This window comes from Delphinapterus leucas, chromosome 4 (assembly GCF_059928025.1).
Source record: "Delphinapterus leucas isolate spDelLeu-1000000601 "Yukka" chromosome 4, BTC_Dleu_Yukka2, whole genome shotgun sequence".
NCBI lineage: Eukaryota > Metazoa > Chordata > Mammalia > Artiodactyla > Monodontidae > Delphinapterus > Delphinapterus leucas.
In genome coordinates, this window is record NC_143132.1 from 49,308,676 (window position 1) to 49,323,967 (window position 15,292).

Consider the following 15,292-nt stretch of genomic DNA (forward strand, 5'->3'; position numbering starts at 1 on the left):
CAGGGACCTTACTTGCAAATAATCAAAACTGTCCCTCCTGATTTTGCATAAAGATCTTTATATCTGCTCTTACAATCGCCTGCCTGTAAACTTCCTTCACCATCAATGTTCAAGACAACCATAAAATTGAGTAATAACTCATTTTTGTTTTTTAATTATTTTCATTCCACTTGTACAGTACATTAAGAATTATATTATTGATTTAAGGGGCTTTCATATCTCAGATATCTTATGTGAAAATGCATTCTGAGCTCCAAGCAACACTGACTTTTTAAACAACTTCAGGCTGCTTGAAATCATATTAGTCAGGAAATGTTTTTGTCCCAGTTGACCATAAGAGGGCAATGTAGGTAAACACATTTCACTTTAAAAATATGTTCTGTTATCTGGCGCTGCATGTTTAAAGAATTAATGTCAGGTTCAGTAATTGATTTGCTTTGCTTGACTTAACTCTGATAGTAAATATAATTAACATTTGAATGGAAATGGTAATTGTTTCCTGTATGATATACCCGTTTCTTTATGACCCTTATTTGACAGCAGACTCAGCTACTGAGTCTACAGACTTAACTGTGGTAAATATTGTGACTTCAAAATCACTTTTAATTCCCATTCCAGTAAATGTTTTCTTTATGCCCCAGGTGTCTGCTCAGGAGCTCTCTGGCCTGTGCAGCCTTGATGTGATGATACAGTGAGGAGCTTTGGGCAAGGTGTGGTGACATGGTAAAGCCACACTTGGTGGCATGTTGAGAAATTGCTTTTGAATAAGCCAAGCAAGTGCTTACCCTAAACCTCATTTTTCTTTGATAATCACATTGGCCAAAAGAGCATTTACAATTCTGTTTACTTTTCAATTTAGACCCTGAACCTGCAAAGCATTAGCAGATACCTAAGAAAAAAGGTTAAGTATGCACTGTCAAATAGGGCATCTTCTTTGAAGGGAGTAAAACCAAAATAATTTTGTTTCTTTTTTTTTCTTTTTTAACACCTTTATTGGATTATAATTGCTTTACAACGGCGTGTTAGTTTCTGCTTTATAACAAAGTGAATCAGCTAAACATATACATATATCCACATATCTCCTCCCTCTTGCGTATCCCTCCCACCCGCCCTATCCACCCCTCTAGGTGGTCACAAAGCACCGAGCTGATCTCCCTATTTCCCCATAGCTCTCTGTTTTACATTTGGTAGTATATATAAGTCCATGCCACTCTCTCACTTTGTCTCAGCTTACTCTTCCCCCTCCCAGTGTCCGCAAGGCCATTCTCTGCGTCTGCATCTTTATTCCTGTCCTGCCCCTAGGTTCTTCAGAACCTTTATTTTTAGAATCCATATATATGTGTTATATATGCCGTATTTGTTTTTCTCTTTCTGACTTAATTCACTGTGTATGACAGACTCTATGCCCATCCACCTCACTACACATAACTCAATTTTGTTTCTTTATATGGCTGAGTAATACTCCATTGTATATAGGTGCCACATCTTTTTTATCCATTCATCTGTCGATGGACACTTAGGTTGCTTCCATGTCCTGGCTATTGTAAATAGAGCTGCAATGGACATTGTGGTACATGACTCTTTGAATTATGGTTTTCTCAGGGTATATGCCCAGTAGTGGGATTGCTGGGTCATATGGTAGTTCAATTTTTAGTTTTTTAAGGAACCTCCCTACTGTTCTCTATAGTGGCTGTATCAATTTACATTCCCACCAACAGTGCAAGAGGGCCCCCTTTTCTCCACACCCTCTCCAGCATTTATTGTTTGTAGATTTTTTGATGATGGCCATTCTCACTGGTGTGAGGTGATACCTCCTTGCAGTTTCGATTTGCATTTCTCTAATGATTAGTGATGTTGAGCATTCTTTCATGTGTTTGTTGGCAATCTGTATACCTTCTTTGGAAAAATGTCTATTTAGGTCTTCTGACAAATATTTGATTGGGTTTTTTTTTTTTATATTGAGCTGCATGAGCTGTTTATATATTTTGGAGATTAATCCTTTGTCAGTTGTTTCATTTGCAAATATTTTCTCCCATTCAGAGGGTTGTCTTTTCGTCTTGTTTATAGTTTCCTTTGCTGTGCAAAAGCTTTTAAGTTTCATTAGGTCCCACTTGTTTATTTTTGTTTTTATTTCCATTTCTCTAGGAGGTGGGTCAAAACGGATTTTGCTGTGATTTATGTCATAGAGTGTTCTGCCTATGTTTTCCTCTAAGAGTTTTATAGTGTCTGGCCTACATTTAGGTCTTTAATCCATTTTGAGTTTATTTTTGTGTATGGTGTTAGGGAGTGTTCTAGTTTCATTCTTTTACATATAGCTGTCCAGTTTTCCCAGCACCACTTATTGAAGAGGCTGTCTTTTCTCCTTTGTTTATTTTTGCCTCATTTATCAAAAATAAGGTGACTGTATGTGCATGGGTTTATCTCTGGGCTTTCTATCCTGTCCCATTGATCTATATTTCTGTTTTTGTGCCAGTACCATACTGTCTAGATTACTGTAGCTTTGTAGTATAGTCTGAAGTCCAGGAGCCTGATTCCTCCAGCTCCATTTTTCTTTGTCAAGATTGCTTTGGCTATTTGGGGTCTTTTGTGTTTCCATACAAATTGTGAAATTTTTTGTTCTAGTTCTGTGAAAAATGCGATTGGTATTTTGATAGGGATTGCATTGAATCGGTAGATTGCTTTGGGTAGTAGAGTCATTTTCACAATGTTGACTCTTCCAATCCAAGAACATGGTATATCTCTCCATCTATTTGTATCATCTTTAATTTCATTCCTTAGTGTCTTTTAGTTTTCTGCATACAGGTCTTGTCTCCTTAGGTAGGTTTATTCCTAAGTATTTTATTCTTTTTGTTGCAGTGGTAAATGGGAATGTTTCCTTAATTTCTCTGTCAGATTTTTCATCCTTAGTATATAGGAATGCAAGAGATTTCTGTGCATTAATTTTGTATCCTGCTGCTTTACCAAGTTCATTGATTAGCTCTAGTCATTTTCTGGTAGCATCTTTAGGATTCTCTATGAATAGTATCATGTCATCTGCAAATAGGGACAGCTTTACTTCTTCTTTTCCGATTTGGATTCCTTTTATTTCTTTTTCTTCTCTGATTGCTGTGGCTAAAACTTCCAAAACTATGTTGAATAACAGTGGTGAGAGTGGACAACCTTGTCTTGTTCCTGATCTTAGAGGAAATGGTTTCAGCCTTTCACCATTGAGAACAATGTTAGCTGTGGGTTCGTCATATATAGCCTTTATTATGTTGAGGTAAGTTCTCTCTATGCCTACTTTCTGGAGCGTTTTTATCGTAAATGGGTGTTGAATTTTTTTTTTTTTTTTTAAGATGTTGGGGGAAGGAGTTTAGTAATTTATTTATTTTTTTGCTGTGTTGGGTCTTCGTTTCTGTGCGAGGGCTTTCTCTAATTGTGGCGAGTGGGGGCCACTCTTCATCACGGTGCGCAGGCCTCTCACTGTCGCGGCCTCTCTTGTTGCGGAGCACAGGCTCCAGACGCGCAGGCTCAGTAGTTGCGGCACACGGGCCTAGTTGCTCCGTGGCATGTGGGATCCTCCCAGAACAGGGCTTGAACCCCTGTCCCCTGCATTATCAGGCAGATTCTCAACCACTGCGCCACCAGGGAAGCCCATGGGTGTTGAATTTTGTCCAAAGCTTTTTCTGCATCTGTTGAGATGATCATGTGGTTTTTATCCTTCAATTTGTTAATATGGTTTATCTCATTGATTGATTGATTGATTGATTTTGGCTGCGTTGGATTTTCATTGCTGGGCATGGGCTTTCTCTAGTTGTGGTGAGCGGGGGCTACTCTTCGTTGTGGTGCACGGGCTTCTCATTGCAGCATTGGCTTCTCTTGTTGCAGAGCATGGGCTCTAGGTGTGTGGGCTTCAGTAGTTGTGGCACGCAGGCTCAGTAGTTGTGGCTCACGGGCTCTAGAGTGCAGGCTCAGTAGTTGTGATGCACGGGCTTAGTTGCACCGCAGCATGTGGGATCTTCCTGGACCAGGGCTCGAATCTGTGTCCCCTGCATTGGCAGGCAGATTCTTAACCACTGCACCACCAGGAAAGTCCCTATCACATTGACTGATTTGCATATATTGAAGAATCCTTGCATTCCTGGGATAAACCCCACTTAGTCATGGTGTGTGATCCTTTTAATGTGCTGTTGGGTTCTGTTTGCTAGTATTTTGTTGAGGATTTTTGCATCTATGTTCATCAGTGATTGGCCTGTAGTTTTCTTACTTTGTGACATCTTTGTTTGGTTTCGGTATCAGGGTGATGGTGGCCTCATAGAATGAGTTTGGGAGTGTTCCTCCCTCTGCTATATTTTGGAAGAGTTTGAGAAGGATAGGTGTTAGCTCTTCTCTAAATATTTGATAGAATTCACCTGTGTAGCCATCTCATCATGGGCTTTTGTTTGTTGGAAGATTTTAATCACAGTCTCAATTTCAGTGCTTGTGATTGGTCTGTTTATATTTTCTATTTCTTCCTGGTTCAGTCTCAGAAGGTTGTGCTTTTTTAAGAATTTGTCCATTTCTTCCAGGTTATCCATTTTATTGGCATAGAGTTGCTTGTAGTTAATCTCTCATGATCCTTTGTATTTCTGCAGTGTCAGTTGTTACTTCTCCTTTTTCAATCCTAATTCTGTTGCTTTGAGTCTTCTCCCTTTTTTTCTTGGTGAGTCTGGCTAATGGTTTATCAATTTGTTTATCTTCTCAAAGAACCAGCTTTTACTTTTACTGATCTTTGCTATTCTTTCCTTCATATCTTTTTCATTTATTTCTGACCTGATCTTTATGATTTCTTTCCTTCTGCTAACTTGGGTTTTTTGTTGTTGTTGTTGTTGTTCTGCTTTCTCTAATTGCTTTACGTGTAAAGTTAGGTTGTTTACTTGAGATGTTTCTTGTTTCTTGAGGTAGGATTGTATTGCTATAAACTTCCCTCTTAGAACTGGTTTTGCTGCATCCCATAGGTTTTGGGTCGTCATGTTTTCATTGTCATTTGTTTCTAGGTATTTTTTGATTTCCTCTTTGATTTCTTCAGTGATCTCTTGGTTAGTAAGTTGTGTACTGTTTAGGCTCCATGTGTTTGTACTTTTAACAGATTTTTTTCCTGTAATTGATATGTAGTGTGATAGTGTTGTGGTCAGAAAAGATACTTGGTACAATTTCAATTTTCTTAAATTTACCAAGGCTTGATTTGTGAGCCAGGATAGGATATGTCCTGGAGAATGTTCCATTAGCACTTGAAAAGAAAGTGTATTCTGTTGTTTTTGGATGGAATGTCCTCAAAATATCAATTAAGTCTATCTTGTTTAATGTATCATTTAAAGGTTGTGTTTCCTTATTTATTTTCATTTTGGATAATCTGTCCATTGGTGAAAGTGGAGTGTTAAACTCCCCTACTATGATTGTGTTACTGTCGCTTTCCCCTTTTATGGCTGTTAGCATTTGCCTTATGTATTGAGGTGCTCCTATGTTGGGTGCATGCATATTTACAATTGTTATATCTTCTTCTTGGTTTGACCCCTTGATTATTATGTAGTGTCCTTCTTTGTCTCTTGTAATAGTCTTTAAAGTCTCTTTTGTCTGATACGAGAATTGCTACTCCAACTTTCTTTTTATTTCCATTTACATGGAATATCTTTTTCCATCCCCTCACTTTCATTCTGTATGTGTCCCTAGGTCTGAAGTGGGTCTCTTGTAGATAGCATATATATGGGTCTTGTTTCTGTATCCATTCAACCACTTCTATGTGTTTTGCTTGGAATATTTAATCCATTTACATTTAAGGTAATTATCGATATATATATTCCTATTACCATTGTCTTAATTGTTTGGGGTTTGTTATTGTAGATCTTTTCCTTCTCTTGTGTTTCCTGCCTAGAGAAGTTCCTTTAGCATTTGTTGTAAAGCTGTTTTGGCGGTGCTGAATTTTCTTAGCTTTTGCTTGTTTGTAAAGGTTTTAATTTCTCTGTCGAATCTGAATGAGATCCTTGCTGGGTAGAGTAATCTTGGTTGTAGGTTTTTCCCTTACATCACTTTAAGTATGTCCTGCCACTCCCTTCTGCCTTGTAGAGTTTCAGCTGAAAGATCAGCTGTTAACCTTATGGGGATTCCCTTGTATGTTATTTGTTGTTTTTCCCTTGCTGCTTTTAATATTTTTTCTTTGTATTTAATTTTTGATAGTTTGATTAATATGTGTCTTGGCATGTTTCTCCTTGGATTTATCCTGTATGGAACTCTCTATGCTTCCTGGAGTTGATCAACTATTTCCTTTCCCATATTAGGGAAGTTTTTAACTATAATCTCTTCAAATATTTTCTCAGTCCCTTTCTTTTTCTCTTCTTCTTCTGGGACCCCTATATTTCGAATGTTGGTGTGTTTACCGTTGTCCCAGAGGTCTCTAAGAGTGTCCTCAATTCTTTTCATTGTTTTTTCTTTATTCTGCTCTGCAGTAGTTATTTACACTATTTTATCTTCCAGGTCACTTATCTGTTCTCCTGTGTCAGTTATTCTGCTGTTGATTCCTTCTAGAGAATTTTTAATTTCATTTATTGTGTTGTTCATCATTGTTTTTTTGCTCTTTAGTTCTTCTAGGTCCTTGTTAAACCTTTCTTGAATTTTCTCCATTCTATTTCCAAGACTTTGGATCATCTTTACTATCATTACTCTCAATTCTTTTTCAGGTAGACTGACTATTTCCTCTTCGTTCGTTTGGTCTGATGTGTTTTTAGCTTGCTCCTTTATCTGCTGTGTGTTTGTCTGTCTTCTCATTTTGTCTAACTTACTCTGTTTGGGGTCTCTTTTTCACAGGCTGCAAGTTCGTAGTTCCCGTTGTTTTTGGTGTTGGCCCGCCGTGGGTAAGATTGGTTCAGTACATTGTGTAGGCTTCCTGGTGGAGGGGACTAGTGCCTGTGTTCTGGTGGTTGAAGCTGGATCTTGTCTTTCTGGTGGACAGGTCCACGTCTGGTGGTGTGTTTCGGGTGTCTGTGACCTTATTATGATTTTAGGCAGCCTCTCTGCTAATGGGTGGGGTTGTGTTCCTGTCTTGCTAGTTGTTTGGCATAGGGTGTCTATAGCACTGTAGCTTGCTGGTCGTTGAGTGGAGCTGGGTCTTAGCGTTGAGATGGAGATCTCTGGGAGAGCTCTCAGTGACTGATGATATTACGTGGGGCTGGGTGGTCTCTGGTGGACCAATGTCGTGAACTCGGCTCTCCCACCTCAGAGGCTTAGGCCTGACACCCAGCTGGAGCACTGAGAACCTGTGAGCCACACAGCTCAGAAGAAAAGGGAGAAAGAAAGAAAGAAAGAGAGAGAGAGAGAGAAAGGAAGGATGGACGGAAGAAGAAAGGAAGGAAGGAAGGAAGGGAGGAAGGAAGGAAGGAAGAATTAAAATAAAAAATTAAAAAGTAATTATTAAAAATAAAAAAATTAAAAAGTAATAAAAAAAAAGAAAGAAAGAAGGGAGCAACCAAACCAAATCCACCAATGATGATAAGTGCTAAAAATTATACTAAAAAGGAAAAACAACAGAAAAATGGACAGAACTCTAGGACAAATGGTAAAAGCAAAGCTATACAGGCAGAATCACACAAAGAAGCATACACATACACACTCACAAAAAGAGAAAAAGGAAAAAAAAATATATCTATATATTAAAAAAAAAAGAGGAAGAGAGCAATCAAATCAATCAATAAATCTACCAGTAATAATAATCTCTAAATGCTAAACTAAGATAAACATAAAGCCAGAAACAAATTAGATGCAGAAAGCAAACCCCTAGTCTACAGTTGCTCCCGGAGTCCACCACCTCAATTTTGGGATGATTTGTTGTCTGTTCAGGTATTCCAGAGATGCAGGGTACATCACGTTGATTGTGGAGCTTTAATCCGCTGCTCCTGAGGCTGCTGGGAGAGATTTCCGTTTCTCTTCTTTGTACACACAGCTCCTGGGGTCCAGCTTTGGATTTGGCTCCACCTGTGCGTGTACGTCACCTGAGGGCGTCTGTTCTTCGTTCAGACAGGACAGAGTTAAAGGAACAGCTGATTAGGGGGCTCTGGCTCACTCAGGCCAGGGGGAAGGAGGGGTACAGAATGCGGGGTGAACCTGCGGCGGCAGAGGCTGGCGTGACATTGCACCAGCCTGAGGTGTGCCGTGCGTTCTCCCGAGGGAGTTGTCCCTGGATCACGGGACCCTGGCAGTGGCAGGCTGCACAGGCTCTCCGGAAGGGAGGTGTGGTTAGTGACCTGTGCTCGCACACAGGCTTCTTGGTGGCTGCAGCAGCAGCCTTAGCGTCTCCTGCCCGTCTCTGGGGTCCGCGCTGAGAGCCGTGGCTCACGGTCATCTCTGGAGCTCGTTTAGGTGGTGCTCTGAATCTCCTCTCCTCGCGCACCCCAAACAATGGTCTCTTGCCCCTTAGGCAGCTCTAGACTTTTTCCTGGACTCCCTCCCAGCTAGCTGTGGTGCAGTAGCCCCCTTCAGGCTGTCTTCACGCAGCCAACCCCAGTCCTCTCCCTGGGAACCGACCTCCGAAGCCCGAGCCTCAGCTCCCAGACCCCGCCTGCTGCGGCGGGGGAGCAGACAAGCCTCTTGGGCTGGTGAGTGCCGGTCGGCACCGATCCTATGTGCGGGAATCTCTCCGCTTTGCCTTCCGCACCCCTGTTGCTGCGCTCTCCTCCGTGGTTCCGTAGCTCCCCCCTCCGCCTCCCGCAGTCTCCGCCCGCGAAGGGCGTTTCTAGTGTGTGGAAACCTTGCCCCCTTCACAGCTCCCTCCCACTGGTGCCGGTCCTGTCCCTGTTCTTTTGCCTCTGTTTATTTTTTCTTTTGCCCTACCCAGGTACGTGGGGAGTTTCTTGCCTTTTGGGAGGTCTGAGGTCTTCTGCCAGCGTTCAGTAGGTATTCTGTAGGAGTGGTTCCACATGTAGATGTATTTCTGATGTATTTGTGGGGAGGAAGGTGATCTCCACGTCTTACTCCTCCGCCATCTTGAAGGTCTCCTTCCAAAATAATTTTTAGTATAGAGATAATATCAAGAAGTCAAAGAAGCTGAAAATAGTCACAAATAGGAGACTCACTTAAATTTAAATCTCTGAGTCATATTTAAATTTAAATTTCTGAGCATTTGGATTTTAAATTGTGGTTTAACAGGTGAGACTCTAAAATTACCGGAATATGATCAAGATTTCAACTTTGGGCTGTGTAAGGGAGTGATATAAAATGATTGGTGGTTTTTTGAAGATTGCAGGTTTGAATAATAAATGTTAGAAATGAATAAATGTACTCTTTCAGGAAAAAAGCCAAAAAGAAAGATACCTATTAACATCTCTTTTTGAGAGGCGATGTAACACAGTGGTTAAGAGCATGGGCTTGGGGGCTCACCGGCTTGGATTAGATCCTGGCTTTGCTACATACTGTCTCTGGATCAAGTTGCTTAAGTGTTTTGAAAGGTAGGGATTATAGGACCTACCTTAAAGGGTTATTGTGAGCATCCCATGAGATAATAAATTTAATTGCTCAGAACAGTGTCTGGTGCAGAGTAAACCTGCAGGAAATATTAGGCATCCCTGTTGAAGCATGTAAAGCGTGCCATTTTTGCAGTGGCATTTTCTGAGGGAGGTGTTAGGGCAGAAAGGTGTTGACTTTCTCTGTGAAAGGTATCCCGGCACTTGTGTTATCATGTGTAGCTAGGCTACAACCATGAGTACACACTGCTGATACAATTTTAATATTGTTCATTGTGCATAAAGACTTCTGAACCTTTTGTGTTGTGGGCAGTAAATCTTTAGAATGTGTGTCATTGGTTTGTTTTCTGTATTCAGTGGTGGTTTTCCGAGTTAATATTTGATTGTAGGACCCATGGATTGAAACTTTTCTTTTTAATGGGCTGAGAAACAGTGTGGACTAATATTATTATGCATATGTAAAATATGAATTTAAATTTTTACTTGCCTCACAGGCATTTGGATGAGAAGTTCTTCTCTTGTTCTGGGATAATGCTGGACAATGCTTACATCTACACATTTCCTTGGTTTTGGCCTGCCTTTATTTTTGGCTTTGAGAAAAACATGCGTAATCAGAGGGAATGATCAACGTCCCCTTTCCCCTTTGAGCGTGTCCACAAACACCCTCACACCCACTTCAGATCTTCCTATTTTTGTGCAAAGGAGAACTTTTTGTAGGAGGGGGGAAGTCTGGGATTTCTTTGAGATGTGATGGCAGGAAATGTTATCCGTAGCCAGCAAGCTAACAAACATAGGGGCATAATTGTGTTTCTTGGAACATTTTTTAGGTATGGTTTGTTGGAGGAGAATTTCAGAATATCTTTTTTTTTTTTTTTTCCAGAAACCAACAACCTAGAACTATCTCAAGGCTTAGGAACTTTTCCTTCTGGCTATTATTACAAAAATCAGTGGAGGCCCAGAAAGTTTAAGATGCGCCAGTTTAATGACCCTGACAACATTACAGAATGCTTACAGAGAAAAGTGGTGTATTTATTTGGTGACTCGACAATCAGGCAATGGTTTGAATACCTCACTACATTTGTTCCAGGTTGGTACTTTGCTTTTTGTTTCATAACTCTTTCCCACACATACAAAATTCAGCTTTGAAATAAGCAGACCCAGTCCGGTGCCTGAAGAAAGGCATCAGGTGAGGAAGCAGTTATTTCTCTGTAGGACTGAAGAGGTGTCCTAACCTTGGAGAGATGAGTGATAGTTTCTGATCAATGGTGGGGCTGTGACGCATCGATGAAAGCACTGGCTGCTTGTTGAAGTTCATACCACTCATGGGAGGGCCATCCCTTATTCACAGTGGGCCTTTTCCTCTTCCTGGAAGTGGTGCGGATGGAGTGAGGAGGGATGGATTTGGGGCAGCAGGACTAAAGGCCCCACTTAGAGTTTAGAGAGCTGATGAATAGTTCTGTGGGAACTGGGTTTTTTTGTTTGTGTGTTTAAAATTTTTTTTTTTAACTTTTTATTTTTGGAGTATAGCCGATTAACAATGTTGTGATAGTTTCAGGTGTACTGCAAAGCGACTCTGCCATACATATACATGTATCCATTCTCCCCCAAACTCCCCTCCCATCCAGGCTGCCCCATAACATTGAGCAGAGGGAACTGTTTCTGATGGCTGTTTATGGACAGGGCTTTTCATAAAGCAACTTCCCACAGTTGGGAGTGGTTGTGTTTTTCTTTTTTCTCTTTTATTTATTACATCAACTTAGTTTCAAATTTAATTTTTAGAAGGAAGGAAAGGAGGAAGTAGATATGACTCCCCAAAATAGAAAGTTAATTCCGGTTTTGATTTGCTTGCTTTTTTTTATTGAAACAGACATAGCAGAGTTCTAGTTGATGAAGCGTAAGTTCAAAAGCAGGAGAAGGGAAATCATTTGTATGACATGATGCTAGGCACAGTTCGGTGTTGACCAGGCAGGGCCCTCCAGGAGCCTGCAGTTGCTTGATTCTTTTCTTTTTTTTAAATAAATTTATTTTATTTATTTTTTTTTTGGGTTCGTTGGGTCTTCCGTTGCTGTGTGTGGGCTTCCTCTAGTTGTGGTGAGTGGGGACTACTCTTTGTTGCGGTGCGAGGGCTTCTCATTGCGGTGGCTTCTCTTGTTGCAGAGCACAGGCTCTAGGCACATGGGCTTCAGTATTTGTGGCACACGGGCTTCAGTAGTTGTGCTCGTGGGCTCTAGAGCGCAGGCTCAGTAGTTGTGGCGCACAGGCTTAGTTGCTCTGTGGCATGTGGGATCTTCCCGGACCAGGGCTCGAACCCGTGTCCCCTGCATTGGCAGGCGGATTCTTAACCACTCTGCCACCAGGGAAGCCCCAGTTGCTTGATTCTTAAGTTCTAATGACGTAGCTTGGTATTTCCTTTCATAGCAATGATCACATTGCATGTCTTGAGCATTTTCCACCCTACCCTTTGCAGACAGATCTTTACCCGATAAAGCCTTGTGTTGGGCTTGATCTTAATCAAAAGAAAGAATGGTTAATTGAGCTTCTATTCAATTTAAGTGGGGCCACATGCTAAGTAGTAATGAATTAGGTATGAGAATTTAGAAGAGGAGCCTGGGAACTCATGGAGAAAAAAGTGAAACCTTGACTTTAACCCTTAAGAGTAAATAATATGGGACAATTATAGTTTGATGGTACTTCTTCAGAATTGACTATAAACTCCTTGAGGGCAAGGACTGTGACTTACCCATCTGAGCATTCCTGGCTTTTTTTTTTAAAGCTGGGAAACTATTCTAATTTATTTTATTATTTTTTTATTCTATTTTTTTTTCTTTTTGGCCGTGCCATGAGGGATCTTAATTCCCTGACCAGGGATTGAACCCATGCCCCCTGCAGTGGAAGTGTGGAGTCTTAACCACTGGACCGCCAGCAAAGTCCTGCATTGCTGGCTTATAGCACAATAGTGCTGGCACGGAAGAGGTGCTTAGGAAATGTGAATTCAGTTTGGCTGCCAAGGGTTACTTAATCTGGTCTGTGTAAGGCACTTATAGGAATATTTAGGGATATGACACAGACCCTCTTTCCTCATGGGGTGAATGTTCAGTGATGAATTGTACAGCCTTTTTGAGGAGTAATAAGGGAGAATAATCATTGATTCCTGGGATCTTCAGAGGAGCAGGACTTGGAAACACAACCTAGATAAAGTAGAGGGAGAGAAGGGAATTCTAACTTGTGCTGCTGTGTTTGTTATGACAGAGAGAGAAGTTTTCTAAGACATAAACAGGGTTTTCCATCCATAGGGTGAAATTGAAAGTCAAAAGAAGCATGGTTGCTTCTTTCTTTTGCTTATTTCAAAAAGAGGTATTTGGTTACTATTATGTGTTTGTAAAAAAGCAGAAGTTATATAGTTCTTGACCTGGAAGAAATAATTTTGATCTGTTAGAACAGTAATGTGTAAATGCCAAATCGATGTTTAGATATTCAGCAGTCAGTGCAAACAGGAAGATTTCTTGGCCTAATAATTAGAGGTAAACAGGTTATTTTGCTTCTCAGGTCTAGAATCAATTGCTGATGGTATTACTTGTAATGTCATGCTTATGGAGTGATTTAAGTAATAAATATGTTAAAATATAAAGGTCCATTGAAGCCAAGGGGGCCAAAGTGACGTGAAATAGGTGTTTCCTTTACATTTGTATTGTACCTTTTTGTTGTTTTATTTTAAAAAATTGTTCTTTGAAGCCACTAACTAAAGAATAATCAAAATATATCGCTTGGTTTAAACATTCTTATGAATCTGAGTTTCCCTTGTTTCAGATTTAGTGGAGTTTAACTTGGGTAGCCCGAAGAATGTGGGTCCCTTCCTTGCGGTGGACCAGAAGCACAATATCCTGCTCAAATACCGCTGCCACGGTCCACCGATCCGCTTCACGACTGTCTTTAGCAATGACCTCCGTTATGTGGCGAATGAGCTGAATGGCATCGTGGGAGGGAAGAACACAGTCGTTGCCATAGCTGTGTGGTCTCATTTCAGCACCTTCCCCTTGGAAGTGTATATCCGGCGGCTCAGGAACATCCGTCGAGCCGTGGTCCAGCTCTTGGATCGAAGCCCTAAGACTGTGGTAGTCATCCGGACAGCCAACGCCCAAGAGCTGGGACCTGAAGTGAGCCTTTTCAACAGCGACTGGTATAACTTTCAGCTGGACACTATCCTTCGGAAGATGTTCTCGGGAGTTGGGGTATATCTCGTTGATGCCTGGGAGATGACCCTGGCCCATTATCTGCCCCACAAGCTACATCCAGATGAAGTTATTGTGAAGAACCAGCTGGACATGTTCTTGTCCTTTGTGTGCCCCTTGGAGAGCTAGTCTGCCCTGCAGGAGACTGGAGAAATCACATTCAGTGACCTTCTCTATCACCTGCACTACGGAAAGTTTATGGGTGGCCCTATGGAGAGATGGCTGCCATTGATATGTATTTAAAATTTAAAAAAAAGAGATGGACTTTATATAATGACTTGTAAGGAGCTTAGAAAATGCAGATTACATTTATACCTACCTATAGGATTTTTTCCCATCTTGACTTATCTATGGGGGAACGATTATTAACAGCATTTACACACTATATTGCCCTCGTAACCAAAGATACTAATGAGTGTGTTTGAACTAGCTTCTCCTGGGAGGGGAGGGGATACTGTGCTAAAAAGTGTGAAAAATGTTGTGACCTAAGTGGAAGGGACAAGTTTGGTTGGCAGTGGAGTGTTTGTATCTTGTCTGGTAAAGGAAATTGAGCACATCTACATGAATAGCATAATTGGTACATCTTCAGCGGGAAGTGAATTAACCCCAAGGCTTTTAGTCAGTGGCTCCCGTAACACACTGAAGACTGCTGTGTCTTAGAAGTTTATCTTGATGATCCAGTTTTTTCTGGATTACTTGAAAAGGCCAGTGTCCTTGGTCAGAACTTTCTAATGAGAATATTTACGGTGTCTGGCTTTTATCTAGAAAAGAAGCAAAGGGGAAATATGAAAGCAGTATATATAAAATCTGTGCATTGAATTGATATTTGCATTGGGTAATTGTTACTTATCTGATTCAGCTAAATTTTACAGGATGAATACTTATTCTAAAATAACCACTTTTGGAGCTGGAAGGGGAAAATCTATAAAGGAAAATTTATTTTTGTGTTCTGAAGTTTGAGGGTTTTAAGAATTGACTTATGTAAAGATTGCTATTGTTTGTTATAAAGTTGTAGAAATTATTTCCATCAATTTTGAGTATTTCTTTTTTGGTTGTTATTTTGAATTGCATACCCAAATTAGAAATTAAAATCTAATTAAAAATTAAATTTAGATATTGAAATCTGTGATGGGTTGATTTGGGCATAAGGTACACACATTCTGTCATGCTTGGAAGTAAAAGGTGCTGTTCCTATTGGCTCTCTTAAAATAATTGAATTATCAATTTTACTTGACTGTCTTTACCTTATTAATTTTAAATAAGTTTAAATTAATTTGTGCCATTTTAGTAAGTACTCTTTTCTTTTTGAGCTACAATATGGTTTTGTTTATCCCTAAGTGAACATGTGAAGAAACTGGGGAGGCTTTAGAGATGAAGACAGATGCCTAAAGCATGAAAAAATACACCCTTAGAAGAATGGGTCAGAGAATCTGGGTTTTGGGCTTCTCTGGTGGCACAGTGGTTGGGAGTCTGCCTGCCGATGCAGGGGACGCGGGTTTGTGCCCCGGTCCAGGAAGATCCCACATGCCGCAGAGAGGCTGGGCCCGTGAGCCGTGGCCGCTGAGCCTGCGCATCCGGAGCCTGTGCTCCGCGACG

General features: G+C 40.7%; 1 protein-coding gene across 6 annotated transcripts in view; it reads left to right on the plus strand.

The window, feature by feature from the left end:
* Nucleotides 1–14,727, plus strand: part of NXPE3 (neurexophilin and PC-esterase domain family member 3) — a 52,261-nt gene extending 37,534 nt beyond the window's left edge. For 5 of the 6 annotated variants that reach the window (XM_089910509.1, XM_022593474.2, XM_022593395.2 and 2 more), the window contains 2 exons: nt 10,348–10,554; nt 13,275–14,727. In XM_089910509.1, coding sequence (XP_089766635.1) covers nt 10,348–10,554; nt 13,275–13,825 — 758 coding nt within the window. In that variant the 3' untranslated portion in view covers nt 13,826–14,727. The remainder of the gene's footprint in view (nt 1–10,347; nt 10,555–13,274) is intronic. The other variant, XM_022593728.2, reaches the window with a different exon arrangement.
* The last annotated feature ends 565 nt before the right edge of the window (nt 14,728–15,292 follow it).